At 43.8% G+C, this 24,689-nt stretch overlaps 1 protein-coding gene across 2 annotated transcripts in view; it reads left to right on the top strand.

The window, feature by feature from the left end:
• LOC139382385 (cell adhesion associated, oncogene regulated) overlaps positions 1-24,689 on the top strand; it is a 131,237-nt gene that overhangs the window by 90,663 nt on the left and 15,885 nt on the right. For both annotated transcript variants that reach the window (XM_071126393.1, XM_071126394.1), the window contains exons 10-17: positions 219-335; positions 2,866-3,072; positions 5,653-5,834; positions 6,419-6,524; positions 15,949-16,071; positions 16,772-16,963; positions 18,609-18,886; positions 19,088-19,167. In XM_071126393.1, the coding sequence (XP_070982494.1) occupies positions 219-335; positions 2,866-3,072; positions 5,653-5,834; positions 6,419-6,524; positions 15,949-16,071; positions 16,772-16,963; positions 18,609-18,886; positions 19,088-19,167 (1,285 nt within the window). The remainder of the gene's footprint in view (positions 1-218; positions 336-2,865; positions 3,073-5,652; positions 5,835-6,418; positions 6,525-15,948; positions 16,072-16,771; positions 16,964-18,608; positions 18,887-19,087; positions 19,168-24,689) is intronic.

Raw genomic sequence — 24,689 nt, 5'->3', positions numbered from 1 at the left:
TTTCCTCCCTGTCTCTGTCTGTTTCCTCTCTGTCTCTCTGTCTGTTTCCTATCTGTCTGTTTCCTCTCTGTCTGTTTCCTCTCTGTCTCTCTGTCTGTTTCCTCTCTGCCTGTTTCCTCTCGGTCTCTCTGTCTGTTTCCTCTCTGTCTCTCTGTCTGTTTCCTCTGTGTCTGTTTCCTCTCTGTCTGTTTCCTCTCTGTCTCTCTGTCTGTTTCCAGAGAAGAGCCCAGCTGTCAGTAAGAACCCATCCAAGCCTCCGGTGGTCTCTGTCCCTGCTAAAGCCCCAGAGGACAAGACTTCTAATACACACTTTGGAGTGGTCATCCACGAAAGAGGTAAGGCAACACACACACACACACATTCAGACACACACACACACATTCAGACACACACACACACACACACACACACACACACCACACACACACACACACACACACACACACACACACACACACACACACACACACACACACACACACACACACACACACACACACACACACAACGACAGAGGTAGACAACCTTCAACCAACTTTATCCTGTCAAATCAATCTGTGCTCTCCTGAGGCCAGGAGTTGTGTCCTGACCATGGAAAACTCCTGGCCGACGGTACAGTGTTATGAGTAGACTGTGTGTTGACCATGACCTATGTCCCTTCCATGAGATGTGTGTGTGTGTGTGTGTGTGCGCGCGCGTGTGCGTGTGCGTGTGTGTGTCTGAATGTGTGTGTGTGTATGTGTGTGTGTGTGTGTGTATGTGTGTGTGCATGCGTGTGTGCGTGCATGTGTGTGGTCTGAATGTGTGTGTGTGTGTGTGTGTGTGTGTGTGTGTGTGTGTGTGTGTGTGTGTGTGTGTGTGTTTAGTTGCGGTCCTAAGTAGCTTTTCTGCTTTCTGCTCATTTGTCTTCTCGCTAACCCAGTATCTCTCTAAAGTCAATTCAACTCAATTCAAATGGCTTTATTGGCAAGTGAAGAGAGATAATAAATAAAAGTGAAATAAACAATTCAAATTAAAACATACAAATGGATAATTAAAAATTAACATTAAGGCCTCCCGGGTGGCGCAGTGGTTAAGGGCGCTGTACCAGCTGTGCCATCAGAGTCCCTGGGTTCGTGCCCAGGCTCTGTCGTAACCGGCCGCGACCGGGAGGTCCGTGGGGCGACGCACAATTGCGCTAGCGTCGCCCGGGTTAGGGAGGGCTTGGTCGGTAGGGGTGTCCTTGTCTCATCGCGCACCAGCGACTCCTGTGGTGGGCTGGGCGCAGTGTGCGCTAACCAAGGTGGCCAGGTGCACGGTGTAGCCTCAGACACATTGGTGCGTGCTGTGTTAAGAAGCAGTGCGGCTTGGTTGGGTTGTGTATCGGAGGACGCATGACTTTCAACCTTCGTCTCTCCCGAGCCCGTACGTTGTAGCGATGAGACAAGATAGTAGCTACTACAACAATTGTAAACCACGAAATTGGGGAGAAAAAGGGGTAAAATTAAAAAAAAGAATAATTAACATTATACTCACAGAAGTTCCAAAACAATAAAGACATTATATTTATATATACAAATGTCGTGTTATATACAAATGTCATGTTATATATTTATATATACAAATGTCATGTTATATATTTATATATACAAATGTCATGTTATGTCTATTTATATATACAAATGTCATGTTATATATATATACAGTGTTGTAACGATGCACAAATGGTTAAAGTACAAAAGGGAAAATAAATAAATAAATAATAAATAAACATAAATATGGGTTGTATTTACAATGGTGTTTGTTCTTCACTGGTTGCCCTTTTCTCGTGGCAACAGGTCACAAATCTTGCTGCTGTGATGTCACACTGTGGTATTTCACCCAGTAGATATGGGAGTTTATCAAAATTGCGTTTGTGTTCTAATTCTTTGTGGATCTGTGTAATCTGAGGGAAATATGTATCTCTAATATGGTCATACATTGGACAGGAGGTTAGGAAGTGCAGCTCAGTTTCCACCTCATTTTGTGGGAAGTGTGCCTACGCCGACCTTTCTCAATAGCAAGGCTATGCTCACTGAGTCTGTACATAGTCAAAGTTTTCCTTAGGTTTGGGTAAGTCGCAGTGGACAGGTATTCTGCCGCTGTGTACTCTCTGTGTAGGGCCAAATAGCATTCTAGTTTGCTCTGTTTTTTTGTTAATTCTTTCCAATGTGTCTGTGGGGTCGGTTTGTGTTTGTGAACATAGACCCAGGTTCTCTCTCTCTCTCTCTCTCTCTCTCTCTCTCTCTCTCTCTCTCTCTCTCTCTGTCTGTCTGTCTGTCTGTCTGTCTGTCTGTCTGTCTGTCTGTCTGTCTGTCTGTCTGTCTCTCTCGCTCTCTCGCTCTCTCTCTCTCTCTCTCTCTCTCTCTCTTCCCCCCCTCTCTCTCTCTCTCTCTGCATCACTCTCTCTCACCCCCCCTTCTCTCTCTCTCTCTCTCTGTCTGTGTCTCTCTCTCTCTCTCTCTGTATGTCTGTCTGTCTCTCTCTCACTTACTCCCTCTCTCTCTCGCTCTCTCTCTCTGTCTGTCTCTCTCTCTCTCTGTCTGTCTCTCTCTCTGTCTCTCTCTCTCTCTCTCTCTCTCTCTCTCACTCACTCTCTCTCTCTCTCTCTCTCTCACTCACTCTCTCTCTCACTCTCACTCTCACTCTCTGTCTCTGTGGCTCAGAGCCCAGGCAGTAAGTACCACATTCCTCTATAGCATGTCCTTCCTCCTGTTCTGTCTTTTCAGTAGATGAATGTAATGTTTTCAGTTTCCCGTCATTTCAGTTGGAGTTTGATTGAGTGGAGGTATAGTATTTCTCAGGCTCTGATTGGTTGGCTGATTTATTTTCTCTTCCTGGTTCCAGTTCCCGAGGCCCCTGATAGGCCCACCATCTCCATGGCGACGGAGAGTTCTGTTTACGTCACGTGGATCCCGCGGGCTAACGGGGGCTCTCCAATCACAGCGTTCCGCGTGGAGTATCGTCGCCAGGGCCGCAGCGCCGAGTGGGTCGTTGCCGCCGACAACATCTCTCCTCTCAAACTGTCTGTGGAAGTACGCAGTCTGGAACATGGTGAGACACACAGACTTCCTGAGTCAGACCAGCTCCGTCTCAGAATTTAAAGCTTGAGGTTTGTTCCTAAAGGACGACAGCTGCTTGTCACTGGAGTGGTGAGGCCCTCCTTTCTACTTTTAGTTATAGGTCACAGGAGGCTGCTGAGGGGAGGACGGCTCAGAGTAATGCCCTGGGGACGGAGAAAAAGCATCAACCACATGTGACGTGTTTGATGTTTAATGTGCTGTATTAGATATAATTCTACTGATTCCACAAGCCCGTCCTCCCCATTTAAGGTGCCGCCAGCCTCCTGTGAGGTTCACACCTCAGATAGTATCGCAGGTACAAAAGCTTTTTACCTTCATATAGATCCACCACATTCAATGTACCTCTACCATACACCACTTCAACTGGTACAACAATCACAGGTGGCCAAAAATAACTATCTGAAAGACTCTGGGAAACAGAAGGTTTGTAACCTGGGAAGCAGAAGGTTTATAACCTGGGAAGCAGAAGGTTTGTACCCTGGGAAACATAAGGTTTATACCCTGGGAAACAGAAGGTGTATACCCTGGGAAACAGAAGGTTTATACCCTGGGAAACAGAAGGTTTATACCCTGGGAAACAGAAGGTTTGTACCCTGGGAAACAGAAGGTTTGTACCCTGGGAAACAGAAGGTTTGTACCCTGGGAAACAGAAGGGTTATACCCTGGAAAACAGAAGGTGTATACCCTGGGAAACAGAAGGGTTATACCCTGGGAAACAGAAGGTGTATACCCTGGGAAACAAAAGGTTTATACCCTGAGAAACAGAAGGTTTATACCCTGGGAAACAGAAGGGTTATACCCTGGGAAACAGGAGGTTTGTAACCTGGGAAACAGAAGGTTTATACCCTGGGAAACAGAAGGTGTATACCCTGGGAAACAGAAGGTTTGAACCCTGGGAAACAGAAGGTGTATACCCTGGGAAACAGAGGGTTTATACCCTGGGAAACAGAAGGTTTATACCCTGGGAAACAGAAGGTTTATACCCTGGGAAACAGAAGGGTTATAACCTGGGAAACAGAAGGTTTATACCCTGGGAAACAGAAGGTTTGTACCCTGAGAAACAGAAGGTTTATACCCTGAGAAACAGAAGGTTTATACCCTGAGAAACAGAAGGTTTATAACCTGGGAAACAGAAGGTTTATACCCTGGGAAACAGAAGGTTTGTACCCTGAGAAACAGAAGGTTTATACCCTGAGAAACAGAAGGTTTGTACCCTGAGAAACAGACGGTTTGTACCCTGGGAAACAGAAGGTTTATAACCTGAGAAACAGAAGGTTTATAACCTGGGAAACAGAAGGTTTGTACCCTGAAAAACAGAAGGTTTATAACCTGGGAAACAGAAGGTTTGTACCCGGAGAAACAGAAGGTTTGTACCCTGGGAAACAGAAGGTTTGTAACCTGGGAAGCAGATGGTTTGTAACCTGGGAAACAGAAGGTTTATACCCTGGGAAACAGAAGGTTTGTACCCTGAGAAACAGAAGGTTTGTACCCTGGGAAACAGAAGGTTTGTAACCTGGGAAGCAGATGGTTTATACCCTGGGAAACAGAAGGTTTGTAACCTGGGAAGCAGATGGTTTATACCCTGGGAAACAGAAGGTTTATACCCTGGGAAACAGAAGGTTTATACCCTGGGAAACAGAAGGTTTATACTCTGGGAAACAGAAGGTTTATACCCTGGGAAGCAGAAGGTTTGTACCCTGGGAAACAGAAGGTTTATACCCTGGGAAACAGAAGGTTTATACCCTGGGAAACAGAAGGTTTGTACCCTGGGAAACAGAAGGTTTATACCCTGGGAAACAGAAATGTACCTTCAAATTGTGGACCCTTTTTTTTAGAGTGAGAGTGTGATGATTCATTGTACCTTTATATTCAAGCATGGAGTCCAAAAAAATGCACCATTATTTATCTGCTCTTGTACCCGAAAAGGTACCATGTGACATCATTATGTCTACCATGTGACATCATTATGTGTACCATGTGACATCATTATGTGTACCATGTGACATCATTATGTGTACCTGTGAAGGTACATTATGTGTATTTTGATATTTGGGAACAATACCGTACCCTTATTTCTAAGAGTGTGTGGGATAGGGGTTGTGGTTAGGGTTAGGGTTTGGGTTAGGGTTAGGGGTTAGGGGTTAGGGTTAGGGGTTATGGTTAGGGGTTAGGGATAGGGGTTACGGGTTAGGGTTAGGGTTAGGGGTTGGGGTTAGGGGTTAGGGATATGGTTAGGGGTTAGGGTTTGAGTTAGGGGTTAGGGGATAGGGTGAGGGGATAGGGTTAAGGGATAGGGTTAGGGGTTAGGGATATGGGTTAGGGTTAGGGTTAGGGTTAGGGTTAAGGGTTAGGGGTTAGGGTTAGGGGTTAGGGTTAGGGGTTAGGGGATAGGGTTAGGGGTTAGTGTTAGGGGTTAGGGTTAGGGGTTAGGGGATAGGGTTAAGGGTTAGGGTTAGGGGTTCGGGTTAGGGGATAGGGTTAAGGGTTAGGGGTTAGGGTTAGGGTACTCCCCATGTTATTACATTCCTTCCATGTGCTCCTCTGTCTGCAGGCTCCACCTATAAATTCCGTGTTCTAGCTATGAACCAGAATGGGGACAGTCCTCACAGCGCCACCTCTAGGCCGTACCAGGTGTCAGCAGCGAGCCCACGCTTCTCAGACCGCCCGGTGGCCGGACCGCACATCTCCTCTACAGACGCCGTCAGCGACACTCAGATCATGCTACGCTGGACAGTCAGTACTGCATACCACCACCCAGTGTGTGTGTGTGTGTGTGTGTGTGTGTGTGTGTGTGTGTGTGTGTGTGTGTGTGTGTGTGTGTGTGTGTGTGTGTGTGTGTGTGTGTGTGTGTGTGTGTGTGTGTGTGTGTGTTTGATGTTGCATGGGGCTGAGAGAGGAGAGAGGACGAATAGAACTCTGTTGTGTTCTGAGAGGACGATTAGAACTCTGATGCGTTCTGAGAAGACGAATAGAGCTCCTTTGTGGTCTGAGAAGACGATTAGAACTCTGTTGTGTTCTGAGAAGACGAATAGAGCTCCTTTGTGTTCTGAGAAGACGATTAGAACTCTGTTGTGTTCTGAGAAGACGAATAGAGCTCCTTCGTGTTCTGAGAAGACAATTAGAACTCTGTTGTGTTCTGAGAAGACGATTAGAACTATTAGAACAGTCATATTGATGAACGGGTCGCTTAGTGTGAGGGATCACCCTTTCCTTTTCTAGAGGAGTCTTTACTCTTCAATGTTTACATTGTCAACCAGGCAGTTGTTATGTATGCTGAGATGCTGTGATCTAACTCTGATTCTGTGTGGTTCCTCCAGTACACCCCTTCTAGCAACAACAACACACCCATCCAAGGATTCTACATCTACTACAGACCTACTGATAGTGACAATGACAGTGATTACAAACGGGACGTGGTTGAAGGTCAGTTTACTGTGTGTGTATGTGTGTCTGTCTGTGTCTGTGTGTTTCTGTGTAATGTGTTTTTTAATAAATGTCTGAGTGCTAATGGCCCTGAACTGAAATCTGAGTACGAGAGAGAGGGTGGGAGGGAGGGAGGAGAGGTAAAGGGGGGACGGGGAGGAAGGGAGGGAAGGAGAGCATGAGACGAGGGAGGAAGAGAGGGGGGAGGAGAGGGGGCGGGACAAGGTGTGTGTGTATATGTATATATACTAGTTAACCTTAGTAACCGTGTACTCAGGTATTACACAGGGTTAGCTTCTATAACAATGTACTCAGGTATTACACAGTTGAAAACAGCCGGTCTGGGACAGGTAGCACGTCCGGTAAACAGGTCAGGGTTCCATAGCCGCAGGCAGAACAGTTGAAACTGGAGCAGCAGCACGACCAGGTGGACTGGAGACAGCAAGGAGTCATCAGGCCAGGTAGTCCTGAGGCATGGTCCTAGGGCTCAGGTCCTCCGAGAGAAGAGAAAGAGAGTGATGTAGAGAGAGAGAATTAGAGAGACATACTTAAATTCACACAGGGCACCGGCTAAGACAGGAGAAATACTCCAGATGTAACCGACTGACCCTATTGCAGCATCATTACTGGAGGCTGAGACAGGAGGGGTCGGGAGACACTGTGGCCCCGTCTGATGATACCCCCGGATAAGGCCAACCAGGCAGGATATAACCCCACCCACTTTGCCAAAGCACATCCCCCACACCACTAGAGGGATATCTTCAACCACCAACTTACTACCCTGAGACAAGGCCGAATATAGCCCACGAAGATCTCCGCCACAGCATGAACCCAAGGGGGGGGTGCCAACCCAGACAGAATGATCACGTCAGTGACTCAACCCACTCAGGTGACGCACCCCTCCTTGGGACGGCATGAGAGAGCACCAGTAAGCCAGTGACTCAGCCCCTGTAATAGGGTTAGAGGCAGAGAATCCCAGTGGAAAGAGGGGAACCGGCCAGGCAGAGACAGAAAGGGCGGTTCGTTGCTCCAGAGCCTTTCCGTTCACCTTCCCACTCCTGGGCCAGACTACACTCAATCATATGACCCACTGAAGAGATGAGTCTTCAGTAAAGACTTAAAGGTTGAGACCGAGTTTGCGTCTCTCACATGGGTAGGTAGACCGTTCCATAAAAATGGAGCTCTATAGGAGAAAGCCCTGCCTCCAGCTGTTTGCTTAGAAATTCTAGGGACAATTAGGAGGCCTGCGTCTTGTGACCGTAGCGTACGTGTAGGTATGTACGGCAGGACCAAATCAGAGAGATAGGTAGGAGCAAGCCCATGTAATGCTTTGTAGGTTAGCAGTAAAACCTTGAAATCAGCCCTTGCTTTGACAGGAAGCCAGTGTAGGGAGGCTAGCACTGGAGTAATACGATCACATTTTTTGGTTCTAGTCAGGATTCTAGCAGCCGTATTTAGCACTAACTGAAGTTTATTTAGTGCTTTATCCGGGTAGCCGGAAAGTAGAGCATTGCAGTAGTCTAACCTAGAAGTAACAAAAGCATGGATTCATTTTTCTGCATCATTTTTGGACAGAAAGTTTCAGATTTTTGCAATGTTACGTAGATGGAAAAAAGCTGTCCTTGAAACAGTCTTGATATGTTCGTCAAACGAGAGATCAGGGTCCAGAGTAACGCCGAGGTCCTTCAACAGCTTTTTCAAAAACATTTTAGAGAGGAATGGGAGGTTTGATAAAGGCCGATAGCTTTTTATATTTTCTGGGTCAAGGTCTGGCTTTTTCAAGAGGCTTTATTATGTCACTTTTAGTGAGTTTGGTACACATCAGGAGGATAGAGAGCCGTTTATTATGTTCAACATAGGAGGGCCAAGCACAGGAAGCAGCTCTTTCAGTAGTTTAGTTGGAATGGGGTCCAGTATGCAGCTTGAAGGTTTAGAGGCCATGATTATTTTCATCATTGAGATATAGAAGAGATATAGTATTAAAACACTTGAGTGTCTCTCTTGATCCTTGGTCCTGGCAGAGTTGTGCAGACTCAGGACAACTGAGTTTTGGAGAAATACGCAGATTTAAAGAGGAGTCTGTCATTTGCTTTCTAATAATCATGATCTTTTCCTCAAAGAAGTTCATGAATTTATCACTGCTGAAGTGAAAGCCATCCTCACTTGGGGAATGCTGCTTTTTAGTTAGCTTTGCGACGGTATCAAAAATACATTTTGGATTGTTATTATTCTCCTCAATTAAGTTGGAAAAATAGGATGATCGAGCAGCAGTGAGGGCTCTTCGATACGGCACGGTACTGTCTCTCCAAGCTAGTCAGAAGACTTCTAGTTTGGTGTAGCAGCAGTGAGGGCTCTTCGATACGGCACGGTACTGTCTCTCCAAGCTAGTCAGAAGACTTCTAGTTTGGTGGAGCAGCAGTGAGGGCTCTTCGATACTGCACGGTACTGTCTTTCCAAGCTAGTCAGAAGACTTCTAGTTTGGTGGAGCAGCAGTGAGGGCTCTTCGATACTGCACGGTACTGTCTTTCCAAGCTAGTCAGAAGACTTCCAGTTTGGTGTAGCAGCAGTAAGGGCTCTTCGATACTGTACTGTCTCTCCAAGCTAGTCGGAAGACTTCCAGTTTGGTGTAGCAGCAGTGAGGGCTCTTCGATACGGCACGGTACTGTCTCTCCAAGCTAGTCAGAAGACTTCTAGTTTGGTGTAGCAGCAGTGAGGGCTCTTCGATACGGCACGGTACTGTCTCTCCAAGCTAGTCAGAAGACTTCCAGTTTGGTGTAGCAGCAGTAAGGGCTCTTCGATACTGTACTGTCTCTCCAAGCTAGTCAGAAGACTTCCAGTTTGGTGTAGCAGCAGTAAGGGCTCTTCGATACGGTACTGTCTCTCCAAGCTAGTCAGAAGACTTCCATTACACAGGATTAGCTTCATATACTGCACTTGTACACACAGCTAGTTTTAGTAATCCTGTAGTCTAGCACTACACATTCTCAGCATTCAGTTGTAGGCCTCAGTTACTAGAAATGAGAAATGCAACGTAGCATTTCCCTGGAACAGACAGTTGTTCCTTCTCTGATTACAGGGCACTAGGGTGGGGATGGGGATGGAGGGGGGTAATGCTGGAGCAGGGCCAGAACTAACAGTCGGCTGTCATATAAGGAGGTTGTCTGGAGTGAAGCAACTGTCTGCTTCCTCATGGGACTACTGAGAGAGAAAGCCCTGAACAGAGAGTAACACAGTGGCAGAATACCTGACCTACTGTGACATCCCAAAATGAAGGCTTTGACTGTGTACAGACTCGGTGAGCATAGCCTTGTTATTGAGAAAGGCCGCCGTAGGCAGACCTGGCTCTCAAAGAGAAGACAGGCAGTGTTTAATTGCCATATTGTAATTACTTCGCCACCATGGCCTATTTATTGCCTTAACTCCCTTATTTGATCTATTTTGCAATCACTGTATATAGACTTTGTTTTCTTTTGTTTTACTGTATTATTGACTGTATGTTTGTTTATTCCATGTGTAACTCTGTGTTGTTGTTTGTGTCACACTGCTTTACTTTATCTTGGCCAGGTCACAGTTGTTAATGAGAAGTTGTTCTTAACTAACCTGGTCTTAACCTGGTTAAATAAAGGTGATCTGGCCTACCTGGTTAAATAAAGGTGATCTGGACTACCTGGTTAAATAAAGGTGATCTGGTCTACCTGGTTAAATAAAGGTGATCTGGTCTACCTGGTTAAATAAAGGTGATCTGGTCTACCTGGTTAAATAAAGGTGATCTGGCCTACCTGGTTAAATAACGGTGATCTGGTCTACCTGGTTAAATAAAGGTGATCTGGTCTACCTGGTTAAATAGAGGTGATCTGGTCTACCTGGTTAAATAAAGGTGATCTGGTCTACCTGGTTAAATAACGGTGATCTGCCCTACCTGGTTAAATAAAGGTGATCTGGTCTACCTGGTTAAATAAAGGTGATCTGGTCTACCTGGTTAAATAAAGGTGATCTGCCCTACCTGGTTAAATAAAGGTGATCTGGTCTACCTGGTTAAATAAAGGTGATCTGCCCTACCTGGTTAAATAAAGGTGATCTGCCCTACCTGGTTAAATAAAGGTGATCTGGTCTACCTGGTTAAATAAAGGTGATCTGCCCTACCTGGTTAAATAAAGGTGATCTGGTCTACCTGGTTAAATAAAGGTGATCTGCCCTACCTGGTTAAATAAAGGTGATCTGGTCTACCTGGTTAAATAAAGGTGATCTGGTCTACCTGGTTAAATAAAGGTGATCTGGTCTACCTGGTTAAATAACGGTGATCTGGTCTACCTGGTTAAATAACGGTGATCTGGCCTACCTGGTTAAATAAAGGTGATCTGCCCTACCTGGTTAAATAAAGGTGATCTGGTCTACCTGGTTTAATAAAGGTGATCTGGTCTACCTGGTTAAATAAAGGTGATCTGGTCTACCTGGTTAAATAACGGTGATCTGGTCTACCTGGTTAAATAAAGGTGATCTGCCCTACCTGGTTAAATAAAGGTGATCTGGTCTACCTGGTTAAATAACGGTGATCTGGCCTACCTGGTTAAATAACGGTGATCTGGTCTACCTGGTTAAATAACGGTGATCTGGTCTACCTGGTTAAATAAAGGTGATCTGGTCTACCTGGTTAAATAAAGGTGATCTGGTCTACCTGGTTAAATAAAGGTGATCTGCCCTACCTGGTTAAATAAAGGTGATCTGGTCTACCTGGTTAAATAAAGGTGATCTGGTCTACCTGGTTAAATAAAGGTGATCTGGTCTACCTGGTTAAATAAAGGTGATCTGGCCTACCTGGTTAAATAAAGGTGATCTGGCCTACCTGGTTAAATAAAGGTGATCTGGCCTACCTGGTTAAATAAAGGTGATCTGGCCTACCTGGTTAAATAAAGGTGATCTGGTCTACCTGGTTAAATAAAGGTGATCTGGTCTACCTGGTTAAATAAAGGTGATCTGGTCTACCTGGTTAAATAAAGGTGAAATAAATCAAATCAAATAAAAAAACATTTTACAAGCTCAGTCACACCTTGTGTTAACTAACTTAACTAAGCAAGTCAGTTCAATGACGGCCTACCGGGGAACAGTGGGTTAACTGCCTTGTTCAGGGGCAGAACGACAGATTTGTACCTTGTCAGCTCAGGGATTCAATCTTGCAACTATTTATGTAGTGTTGTGTTGTCCCTCATTATGTAGTGTTGTGTTGTCCCTCATTATGTGGTGTTGTGATGTCCCTCATTATGTAGTGTAGTGTTGTCCCTCATTATGTAGTGTTGTGGTGTCCCTCATGATGTAGTGTTGTCCCTCATTATGTAGTGTTGTGATGTCCCTCATTATGTAGTGTTGTGTTGTCCCTCATTATGTAGTGTTGTGATGTCCCTCATGATGTAGTGTTGTCCCTCATTATGTAGTGTTGTATTGTCCCTCATTATGTAGTGTTGTGGTGTCCCTCATTATGTAGTGTTGTCCCTCATTATTTAGTGTTGTGTTGTCCCTCATTATGTAGTGTTGTGATGTCCCTCATTATGTAGTGTTGTGGTGTCCCTCATTATGTAGTGTTGTGTTGTCCCTCATTATGTAGTATAGTGGTGCCCCTCATTATGTAGTGTTGTCCCTCATTATGTAGTGTAGTGTTGTCCCTCATTATGTAGTGTAGTGTTGTCTCTCTGGTCATGATGTGTGTTGTATTGTCCCTCATTATGTAGTGTTGTCCCTCATTATGTAGTGTAGTGTTGTCCCTCATTATGTAGTGTAGTGTTGTCCCTCATTATGTAGTGTAGTGTTGTCCCTCATTATGTAGTGTAGTGTTGTCCCTCATTATGTAGTGTAGTGTTGTCCCTCATTATGTAGTGTAGTGTTGTCCCTCATTATGTAGTGTTGTGTTGTCCCTCATTATGTAGTGTTGTGTTGTCCCTCATTATGTAGTGTTGTCCCTCATTATGTAGTGTTGTGTTGTCCCTCATTATGTAGTGTTGTGGTGTCCCTCATTATGTAGTGTTGTGGTGTCCCTCATTATGTAGTGTTGTCCCTCATTATGTAGTGTTGTGTTGTCCCTCATGATGTAGTGGTGTCCCTCATTATGTAATGTTGTCCCTCATTATGTAGTGTTGTGTTGTCCCTCATTATGTAGTGTAGTGATGTCCCTCATTATGTAGTGTTGTCCCTCATTATGTAGTGTAGTGTTGTCCCTCATGATGTAGTGGTGTCCCTCATTATGTAGTGTTGTCCCTCATTATGTAGTGTCGTGATGTCCCTCATTATGTAGTGTAGTGTTGTCCCTCATTATGTAGTGTTGTGGTGTCCCTCATGATGTAGTGTTGTCCCTCATTATGTAGTGTTGTGATGTCCCTCATTATGTAGTGTTGTGTTGTCCCTCATTATGTAGTGTTGTGATGTCCCTCATGATGTAGTGTTGACCCTCATTATGTAGTGTTGTGATGTCCCTCATTATGTAGTGTTGTGGTGTCCCTCATTATGTAGTGTTGTCCCTCATTATGTAGTGTTGTGTTGTCCCTCATTATGTAGTGTTGTGATGTCCCTCATTATGTAGTGTTGTGGTGTCCCTCATTATGTAGTGTTGTGTTGTCCCTCATTATGTAGTATAGTGGTGCCCCTCATTATGTAGTGTTGTCCCTCATTATGTAGTGTAGTGTTGTCCCTCATTATGTAGTGTAGTGTTGTCTCTCTGGTCATGATGTGTGTTGTATTGTCCCTCATTATGTAGTGTTGTCCCTCATTATGTAGTGTAGTGTTGTCCCTCATTATGTAGTGTAGTGTTGTCCCTCATTATGTAGTGTAGTGTTGTCCCTCATTATGTAGTGTAGTGTTGTCTCTCTGGTCATTATGTAGTGTTGTATTGTCCCTCATTATGTAGTGTAGTGTTGTCCCTCATTATGTAGTGTAGTGTTGTCCCTCATTATTTAGTGTAGTGTTGTCCCTCATTATTTAGTGTAGTGTTGTCCCTCATTATGTAGTGTAGTGTTGTCCCTCATTATGTAGTGTTGTGTTGTCCCTCGTTATGTAGTATAGTGGTGCCCCTCATTATGTAGTGTTGTCCCTCATTATGTAGTGTAGTGTTGTCCCTCATTATGTAGTGGAGTGTTGTCCCTCATTATGTAGTGCTGTCCCTCATGATGTAGTAGTGTCCCTCATTATGTAGTGTTGTGATGTCCCTCATTATGTAGTGTTGTGGTGTCCCTCATTATGTAGTGTTGTGTTGTCCCTCATTATGTAGTATAGTGGTGCCCCTCATTATGTAGTGTTGTCCCTCATTATGTAGTGTAGTGTTGTCCCTCATTATGTAGTGTAGTGTTGTCCCTCATTATGTAGTGTAGTGTTGTCCCTCATTATGTAGTATAGTGGTGCCCCTCATTATGTAGTGTTGTCCCTCATTATGTAGTGTAGTGTTGTCTCTCATTATGTAGTGTTGTGTTGTCCCTCATTATGTAGTGTTGTGATGTCCCTCATTATGTAGTGTTGTCCCTCATTATGTAGTGTAGTGTTGTCCCTCATTATGTAGTGTTGTGTTGTCCCTCATTATGTAGTATAGTGGTGCCCCTCATTATGTAGTGTTGTCCCTCATTATGTAGTGTAGTGTTGTCCCTCATTATGTAGTATAGTGGTGCCCCTCATTATGTAGTGTTGTCCCTCATTATGTAGTGTAGTGTTGTCCCTCATTATGTAGTGTAGTGTTGTCCCTCATTATGTAGTGTAGTGTTGTCCCTCATTATGTAGTGTAGTGTTGTCCCTCATTATGTAGTGTAGTGTTGTCCCTCATTATGTAGTGTAGTGTTGTCCCTCATTATGTAGTATAGTGGTGCCCCTCATTATGTAGTGTTGTCCCTCATTATGTAGTGTAGTGTTGTCTCTCATTATGTAGTGTTGTGGTGTCCCTCATTATGTAGTGTTGTGTTGTCCCTCATTATGTAGTATAGTGGTGCCCCTCATTATGTAGTGTTGTCCCTCATTATGTAGTGTAGTGTTGTCCCTCATTATGTAGTGTAGTGTTGTCCCTCATTATGTAGTGTAGTGTTGTCCCTCATTATGTAGTATAGTGGTGCCCCTCATTATGTAGTGTTGTCCCTCATTATGTAGTGTAGTGTTGTCTCTCATTATGTAGTGTTGTGTTGTCCCTCATTATGTAGTGTTGTGATGTCCCTCATTATGTAGTGTTGTCCCTCATTATGTAGTGTAGTGTTGTCCCTCATTATGTAGTGTTGTGTTGTCCCTCATTATGTTGTATAGTGGTGCCCCTCATTATGTAGTGTTGTCCCTCATTATGTAGTGTAGTGTTGTCCCTCATTATGTAGTATAGTGGTGCCCCTCATTATGTAGTGTTGTCCCTCATTATGTAGTGTAGTGTTGTCCCTCATTATGTAGTGTAGTGTTGTCCCTCATTATGTAGTGTAGTGTTGTCCCTCATTATGTAGTGTAGTCCCTCATTATGTAGTGTTGTGTTGTCCCTCATTATGTAGTGTAGTGTTGTCCCTCATTATGTAGTGTAGTGTTGTCCCTCATTATGTAGTGTAGTGTTGTCCCTCATTATGTAGTGTTGTGTTGTCCCTCATTATGTAGTGTAGTATTGTCTCTCTTGTCATGATGTGTGTTGTGTCCTATAGTTTTTTATTTTGTATTTTTAAACCCCCGTCCACCTCAGGAGGTATTTGCCTTTTGGTAGGCCGTCATTGTAGATAAGAATTTGTTCTTAACTGTCTTAAAGGGTAAAGAACAATGTAATACAAAGAGAAGACAGGCTATGTGCTCACTGCCCACAAAATGAGGTGGAAACTGAGCTGCACTTCCTGACCTCCTGCCCAATGTATGACCATATTAGAGAGACATATTTCCCTCAGATTACACTGACCCACAAAGAATTTGAAAACAAACCCAATTTTGATAAACTACCATATCTATTGGGTGAAATACCACAGTGTGCCATCACAGCAGCAAGATTTGTGACCTGTTGCCACGAGAAAAGGGTAACCAGCGAAGAAGACACCATTGTAAATACCACCCATATTTATGTCTCTCTCTCTCTCTCTCTCTCTCTCTCTCTCTCTCTCTCTCTCTCTCTGCCTCTCTCTCTCTCTCTCTCTCTCTGCCTCTCTGCCTCTCTCTCTCTCTCGCTCTCGCTCTCTATCTCACTTTCTCTCTCTCTCTATCTCACTTTCTCTCTCTCTCTCTCTTTCTCTCTGTCTCTCTCTCTTTGTCTCTCTGTCTCTCTCTCGCTCTCTCTCTCTCTCTCTCTCTCCCTCTCTCTCTCTCTCTCTGTCTCTCTCACTTTCTCTCTCTCTCTATCTCTCTGTCTCTCTCTCTATCCCTGTCTCTCTGTCGCTCTCTCTCTCTCTCTCTCTCTCTCTCTCTCTCTCTCTCTCTCACTTTCTCTCTCTCTTTCTTTCTCCCCCAGGTCTGAAACAGTGGCACCTGATAGGTCAGCTCCAGCCAGAGACATCCTATGACATCAAGATGCAGTGTTTCAACGATGGGGGAGAGAGTGAATATAGCAACGTCATGATCTGTGAGACCAAAGGTAGAACTGGACCCCCCCCCCCCCCCCCACACACACACACACACACACACACACACACACACACACACACACACACACACAATGTGTTTTATAGGACACAATGTAACAATATATAGAACTGTGCTGCTGGGTAAACATACTAGTACTAGTTGAGAGAAGACTGCTGGGTAAACATACTAGTACTAGTTGAGAGAAGACTGCTGGGTAAACATACTAGTACTAGTTGAGAGAAGACTGCTGGGTAAACATACTAGTACTAGTTGAGAGAAGACTGCTAGGTAAACATACTAGTACTAGTTGAGAGAAGACTGCTGGGTAAACATACTAGTACTAGTTGAGAGAAGACTGCTGGGTAAACATACTAGTACTAGTTGAGAGAAGACTGCTGGGTAAACATACTAGTACTAGTTGAGAGAAGACTGCTGGGTAAACATACTAGTACTAGTTGAGAGAAGACTGCTGGGTTTCACACTGTTTACTAGTACTAGTTGAGAGAAGACTGCTGGGTTTCACACTGTTTACTAGTACTAGTTGAGAGAAGACTGCTGGGTTTCACACTGTTTACTAGTACTAGTTGAGAGAAGACTGCTGGGTTTCACACTGTTTACTAGTACTAGTTGAGAGAAGACTGCTGTGTTTCACACTGTTTACTAGAGAGAGAGGGGGATCAGTACACTAAAGCCTTCTTCCCCCCACACAGCGCGGCAGCCACCAGGGGTCCCCAGCCAGCACCCCATCACCCCACCGGGACCCTACCCCCCAGACACCCCCACCCCGCCCGGGGGCCTGCTGTACCTGATCGTGGGCTGTGTTCTAGGGGTCATGGTCTTCATCCTACTCGTCTTCATCACCATGTGTCTGTGGAGGAACCGTCAGCAGAATACCATGCACAGTGAGAACCCTAACTCCTAGACCCTAACCCCTAGACCCTAACCACTGTACCCTAACCCCTAGACCCTAACCCCTAGACCCTAACCCCTGTACCCTAACCCCTAGACCCTAACCCCTAGACCCCAACCCTTAGACCCTAACCCCTAGACCCTAACCCCTGTACCCTAACCCCTAGACCCTAACCCCTGTACCCTAGCCCCTGTAACCTAACCCCTAGACCCTAACCCCTGTACCCTAACCCCTAGACCCTAACCTCTGTACCCTAACCCCAAGACCCCAATGCCTAACCCCTAGACCCTAACCCCTGTACCCTAACCCCTAGACCCTAACCCCTAGACCCTAACCCCTAGACCCTAACCCCTGTACCCTAACCCCTGTACCCTAACCCCTAGACCCTAACTCCTAGACCCTAACCCCTAGACCCTAACCCCTAGACCCTAACCCCTGTACCCTAACCCCTAGACCCTAACTCCTAGACCCTAACCCCTAGACCCTAACCCCTAGAACCTAACTCCTAGACCCTAACCCCTAGACCCTAACCCCTAGACCCTAACCCCTAGACCCTAACCCCTAGACCTTAACCTCTGTACCCTAACCCCTGTACCCTAACCCCCAAACCCTATTCCCTAGACCCTAACCCCTGTACCCTAACCCCTGTACCCTAACTCCTGTACCCTAACCCCTCGACCCTAAGCCCTGTTCCCTACCCCTAGACCTTAACACCTATACCCTAACTCCTGTACCCAGACTGTCTGTACCCAGACAGACAGACAGACAGACAGACAGACAGACAGACAGACAGACAGACAGTAAGGACAGACAGAGAGACAGACAGAGAGACAGACAGACAGGCAGACAGTAAGGACAGACAGACAGACAGACAGACAGACAGACAGACAGACAGACAGACAGACAGACAGGCAGACAGGCAGACAGACAGGCAGGCAGACAGACAGACAGACAGGCAGGCAGACAGTAAGGACAGACAGTAAGGACAGACAGTAAGGACAGACAGACAGACAGTAAGGACAGACAGTAAGGACAGACAGACAGACAGTAAGGACGGAGGAATAGAAACAACACCGTGTGTTAGAGTTTCCTTTGAACAATAGTTGAACATCTCCAAGGTTCACACCAACCCAGAGATGTGCCTGTAGATGTCAGAGTAACTGACCACACAGTTTCCATATGGTCTTATTAACATTGGCAACCCAAGAGACTGGCAGGACAACAACCATATGGCCAGGGGTGAAATTGAGGTTAAACTCATTGATGTATTAAATTACTATTGGTGGTCATTCACTGCTAGTTCCACTCCTCCATATGTCAGTAATATTATTACCACAGGCTGGCCAAGATGGTGGCAGCTTCTGGCAGCTAGTAGGAGCTGTTGGCTCGGGGCTTACTTTTTCTAACCGTCTTCTCCCTTTCATTCGCTCTTTGTCTGTGTCTGCTCTCTCCCTCCCTCACCTCTCTCTCTCCCTCCCTCACCTCTCTCTCTCTCCCTCCCTCCCTCACCTCTCTCCCTCCCTCCCTCTCTCTCTCTCTCTCTCTCTCTCTCTCTCTCTCTCTCTCTCTCTCTCTCTCTCTCTCTCTCTCTCTCTCTCTCTCTCTCCCTCCTTCCCTCCCTCCCTCCCTCCCTCCAGAGTACGACCCCCCAGGCTACCTCTACCAGCCTGCGGAGATGAACGGCCATGTTCTAGAGTACCCCACCCTGCCTGGTAGCAGCCGGATCAACGGTGGGGTCCACGGGGGCTACGGGCACAGCGGTCTACCCCAGGGCTGCCACCACCTGCACCACAAGCTGCCTAACGGCCTAGCGCTGCGTAATGGGTCTGCTGGGTACCCATCACACAGCCACGATGCCTCCTTACCACACAGCACCATGGAGTATGAGCACTCTGTCCCTCACCACCACCACAATGTGAGTTAGCATGCAGACGGACGGACGGACGGACGGACGGACAGACAGGCGGACAGGCGGGCAGACGGGCAGACGGGCAGGCGGGCAGGCGGGCAGACAGACAGACGGACAGACGGACAGACGGACAGACGGACAGACAGACAGACAGGTCCATATTGAGACCGGTTAGAACATTGTCTCTCTTGTCTCTGTGTGTTCCAGGGTGAAGGTGTGTACACAGCCCTGCCCCAGACTGACCCGTCTGACTGTATGAGTTGCCAGAACTTCTGCAACAACAACAGGTAATGAGTGAACCAAGCAGAGCTTCTTAGGTTATTATTTGTTTAGCTGGTGCTTCAGTCTTTTACACATTCACACTCCCCATACAGTACACCTCCTCTCCTCTCCCATTCCCTCCCTCCCTCCTTCTCCTCCCCTCCCCTCTCCCATTCCCCTCGCTCTCCCACACATGGTAAAAAGTTTGGACATACCTACTAATTCAAGGGTTTTCTTTATTTTTACTATTTTCACTATTTTCACCAGCAAAGCACTCCCACACCTCCTCCTCCATGCTTCATGGACCACACATGCAGAGATCATCCGTTCATCTACTCTGCATCTCACAAAGACACTGTGGTTGGAAACAAAAATATCAAATTTGGACTCATCAGACCAAAGGACAGATTTCCACCGGTCTAATGTCCATTGCTTGTGTTTCTTTGTAGCAATTCGACCATGAAGGTCTGATTCACCCAGTCTCCTCTGAACAGTAGATGTTGAGATGTGTCTGTTACATGAACTCTGTAAAGCATTTATTTGGGCTGCAATTTTTGAGGCTGGTAACTCTAATGAACTTATCCTCTGCAGCAGAGGTAACCCTGGGTCTTCCTTTCCTGTGGCGGTCCTCATGAGAGCCAGTTTATACTTCTCCCATTGGACAAAGAAAACTCAAAAAGGATGATAATATTAATTTACAATAATTTTTATCCAAATGTTAAAAGTGTCCAAACAGATCCTCAAGGTAGAGTAATGACTTTAAATGTGTTGTTGTAAACAGATTTGACTTATTAACCTGTACGGACCAAATTATGATGATCCAAGCTTCTTTGAGAATATATAAAGTATAATAACTTGGATATATGGAGGTTTAATATCCTGACCTAGTGAGATATACATGGAGGAGGTTTAATATCCTGACCTAGTGAGATATACATGGAGGAGGTTTAATATCCTGACCTACTGAGATATACATGGAGGAGGTTTAATATCCTGACCTAGTGAGATATACATGGAGGTTTAATATCCTGACATAGTGAGATATACATGGAGGAGGTTTAATATCCTGACCTACTGAGATATACATGGAGGAGGTTTAATATCCTGACCTAGTGAGATATACATGGAGGAGGTTTAATATCCTGACCTAGTGAGATATACATGGAGGAGGTTTAATATCCTGACCTAGTGAGATATACATGGAGGAGGTTTAATATCCTGACCTAGTGAGATATACATGGAGGAGGTTTAATATCCTGACCTAGTGAGATATACATGGAGGAGGTTTAATATCCTGACCTAGTGAGATATACATGGAGGAGGTTTAATATCCTGACCTAGTGAGATATACATGGAGGAGGTTTAATATCCTGATCTAGTGAGATATACATGGAGGTTTAATATCCTGACCTAGTGAGATATACATGGAGGAGGTTTAATCTCCTGACCTAGTGAGATATACATGGAGGAGGTTTAATATCCTGACCTAGTGAGATATACATGGAGGAGGTTTAATATCCTGACCTAGTGAGGTATACATGGAGGAGGTTTAATATCCTGACCTAGTGAGATATACATGGAGGAGGTTTAATATCCTGACCTAGTGAGATATACATGGAGGTTTAATATCCTGACCTAGTGAGATATACATGGAGGTTTAATATCCTGACCTAGTGAGATATACATGGAGGAGGTTTAATATCCTGACCTAGTGAGATATACATGGAGGAGGCTCAGTCAAGCTAGTCGTCTTGACTTCTTTCTTATGTCATTCTCTCTGGCACCAACAGTTTAAAAAGTGTTGACAGGGGACAGAATGAGGTCGGACCATCACATAATTGGCACATACATTACTCTTACTGAATTTCCACGAGGGTGATGATATTGGGAATTTAATCAAAGCCTTTTCAATGAAAACTTGTTTTTAACTGGGACAGAATAATTTATAACGGACTTTTTCCTACATAACATAGGAACAGTAGATCTCCTTATTGTATAGGACACTTTTAAATGTGGCTTTGGAGGCCATGAAAAGTTTCTTAATCTTTTGACTTAAATGTCTTTTGTTTTATAGATGATTTATTAATTAATATATTAACAAAGGAAATTGAAGGTCTAACAGAACAGATAGTTGGCAATAAAAACTGCACCTTAGAGGCTCAGAGGAAGTCAGAGGAAAAATAAAAAGAACTGGAGGAACTTATTGAAGAAAGATCCAGTGTACCAGTTGACTTTGAAAAGGCTTTTCATAAAGTACGACTGGAATTTATATATAAATCCCTGGAATATTAAAAATGTGAAATAATTCTTTATACAATGGGTTATGTATACTAACCCTAGATGTAAAATAACAAATAATGGCTACTTCTCAGAAAGTTTTAAACTGTCAAGAGGAGTAAAACAAGGTTGTTCACTATCGGCATATCTATTTATTATGGACATCAAAATCTTAGCTATTAAAATCAGATCCACCAATAATATCAAGAGCCTTTTATTTCAAAACCACAACCTGGATCCCTCCACAGCCTCGCCGATGATCTAGATACTTTTTCTAACCTCTCTGGATTACAACCAAAATATGATAAATGTACTATATTACGTATTGGATCACAAAAAAATACAACTTTTACATTACTGTGTAGTTTACCAATAAAATGGTCTGATGATAAAGTGGACATTCTCAGTATTCATATACTGAAAGAAAGATACAATCTCATTACAACACATTTTAATAGAAAGTTAGCAAAAATAGATAAGATCTTGCTACCATGAAAAGAAAAATACCTGTCAATTTGTGGAGAAATCACCCTGATTAACTCTTTAGTCATATCCCAGTTTACCCTGATTAACTCTTTAGTCATATCCCAGTTTACCCTGATTAACTCTTTGGTCATATCCCAGTTTACCCTGATGAACTCTTTAGTCATATCCCAGTTTACCCTGATTAACTCTTTAGTCATATCCCAGTTTACCCTGATTAACTCTTTAGTCATATCCCAGTTTACCCTGATTAACTCTTTAGTCATATCCCAGTTTACCCTGATTAACTCTTTAGTCATATCCCAGTTCACCCTGATTAACTCTTTAGTCATATCCCAGTTTACCCTGATTAACTCTTTAGTCATATCCCAGTTTACCCTGATTAACTCTTTAGTCATATCCCAGTTTACCCTGATTAACTCTTTAGTCATATCCCAGTTTACCCTGATTAACTCTTTAGTCATATCCCAGTTTACCCTGATTAACTCTTTAGTCATATCCCAGTTCACCCTGATTAACTCTTTAGTCATATCCCAGTTTACCCTGATTAACTCTTTAGTCATATCCCAGTTTACCCTGATTAACTCTTTAGTCATATCCCAGTTTACCCTGATTAACTCTTTAGTCATATCCCAGTTTACCCTGATTAACTCTTTAGTCATATCCCAGTTTACCCTGATTAACTCTTTAGTCATATCCCAGTTTACCCTGATTAACTCTTTAGTCATATCCCAGTTTACCCTGATTAACTCTTTAGTCATATCCCAGTTTACCCTGATTAACTCTTTAGTCATATCCCAGTTTACCCTGATTAACTCTTTAGTCATATCCCAGTTTACCCTGATTAACTCTTTAGTCATATCCCAGTTTACCCTGATTAACTCTTTAGTCATATCCCAGTTTACCCTGATTAACTCTTTAGTCATATCCCAGTTCACCCTGATTAACTCTTTAGTCATATCCCAGTTCACCCTGATTAACTCTTTAGTCATATCCCAGTTTACCCTGATTAACTCTTTAGTCATATCCCAGTTTACCCTGATTAACTCTTTAGTCATATCCCAGTTTACCCTGATTAACTCTTTAGTCATATCCCAGTTTACCCTGATTAACTCTTTAGTCATATCCCAGTTTACCCTGATTAACTCTTTAGTCATATCCCAGTTTACCCTGATTAACTCTTTCGTCATATCCCAGTTTACCCTGATTAACTCTTTAGTCATATCCCAGTTTACCCTGATTAACTCTTTAGTCATATCCCAGTTTACCCTGATTAACTCTTTAGTCATATCCCAGTTTACCCTGATTAACTCTTTAGTCATATCCCAGTTTACCCTGATTAACTCTTTAGTCATATCCCAGTTCACCCTGATTAACTCTTTAGTCATATCCCAGTTCACCCTGATTAACTCTTTAGTCATATCCCAGTTTACCCTGATTAACTCTTTAGTCATATCCCAGTTTACCCTGATTAACTCTTTAGTCATATCCCAGTTTACCCTGATTAACTCTTTAGTCATATCCCAGTTTACCCTGATTAACTCTTTAGTCATATCCCAGTTTACCCTGATTAACTCTTTAGTCATATCCCAGTTTACCCTGATTAACTCTTTAGTCATATCCCAGTTCACCCTGATTAACTCTTTAGTCATATCCCAGTTTACCCTGATTAACTCTTTAGTCATATTGCAATTTATCTATTTACTTATGGCATTGCCTACACCTAGCAACTCTGGGTTTTTTTTAATTATTTGAGCAAAAAATATTCCATTTCATTTGTAACGGCATATGAATTCAGAGGGCTGAAATTATTAAATTATTAAAGCTTTAGACCTCTCACTAAAGGCATCAGTCATACAAGAGTTATACTTAAATCCAAACTGGTTCTCTAGTAAATTAATAAGAATGTCTCACCCCATGTTCAAGAAGCCTTTTCCCCTTTATTCAGATTACAACCTCTCACGTTCAGTTATTTGAGAAGGAAATCATCTCTCAAATATCGCTATTTTTAAAACAATAGAAAGTTGGTTTCAATTTAATCAGAAAAAATACTCTAATATATTAGTAGATTTTTTTTTTTAATATGAAAAATGTTGAATTTTTGTAAGTGATATCAAAAAAAGGACTGGTGGAGTTGTCACACATGCAGCTAACAGAAATATGTGGAAATGTCTGCCCAAAATTACAACCAACTAATTGCAGCATAAAGATGGAAGAGGAAAATGGAAGGAGGGAAAATGTAGGAAATTGTCTGTGAGCCTTGCATGAAAGACCAAAATTGATTAAAGAAAATTGTCATAAATAAAAATAAGTATACCACTTTCATTTAAGGAACCAAACTAAATGACAGCTGTGCCATATAGATTGCAGAATATTTGGGAACAGATTTTTGATACACCGATTCCATGGCACGTGGTTTATGAACTGATACGCAAAACGTTTTCTATTGAAATTATTATACAAAATTCTTGCAACCAATAGAATGCTATTTATTTGGTGGACACAACCTTCCCAGCTCTGCTGATGTTCCTGGGAAGACACAGAATCATTAGATTGTTTGTTTTGGTACTGTCCATATGAAGCTTGTTTTTGGTCGCAGGTCCAGGAATGCCTGAAGAATTGCAACATTTACCTGAAGGTAACTCTGCAGATAGCAGTACTGGGTGACATTAACCTGGAGCTAACTCTGCAGATAACAATACTGGGTGACATTAACCTGTAGCTAACTCTGCAGATAGCAGTACTGGGTGACATTAACCTGTAGCTAACTCTGCAGTTAGCAGTACTG

This window comes from Oncorhynchus clarkii, chromosome 24 (genome assembly GCF_045791955.1).
Source record: "Oncorhynchus clarkii lewisi isolate Uvic-CL-2024 chromosome 24, UVic_Ocla_1.0, whole genome shotgun sequence".
Taxonomy (NCBI): Eukaryota; Metazoa; Chordata; class Actinopteri; order Salmoniformes; family Salmonidae; genus Oncorhynchus; species Oncorhynchus clarkii.
This window is presented reverse-complemented; position numbering and strand designations above follow the sequence as displayed.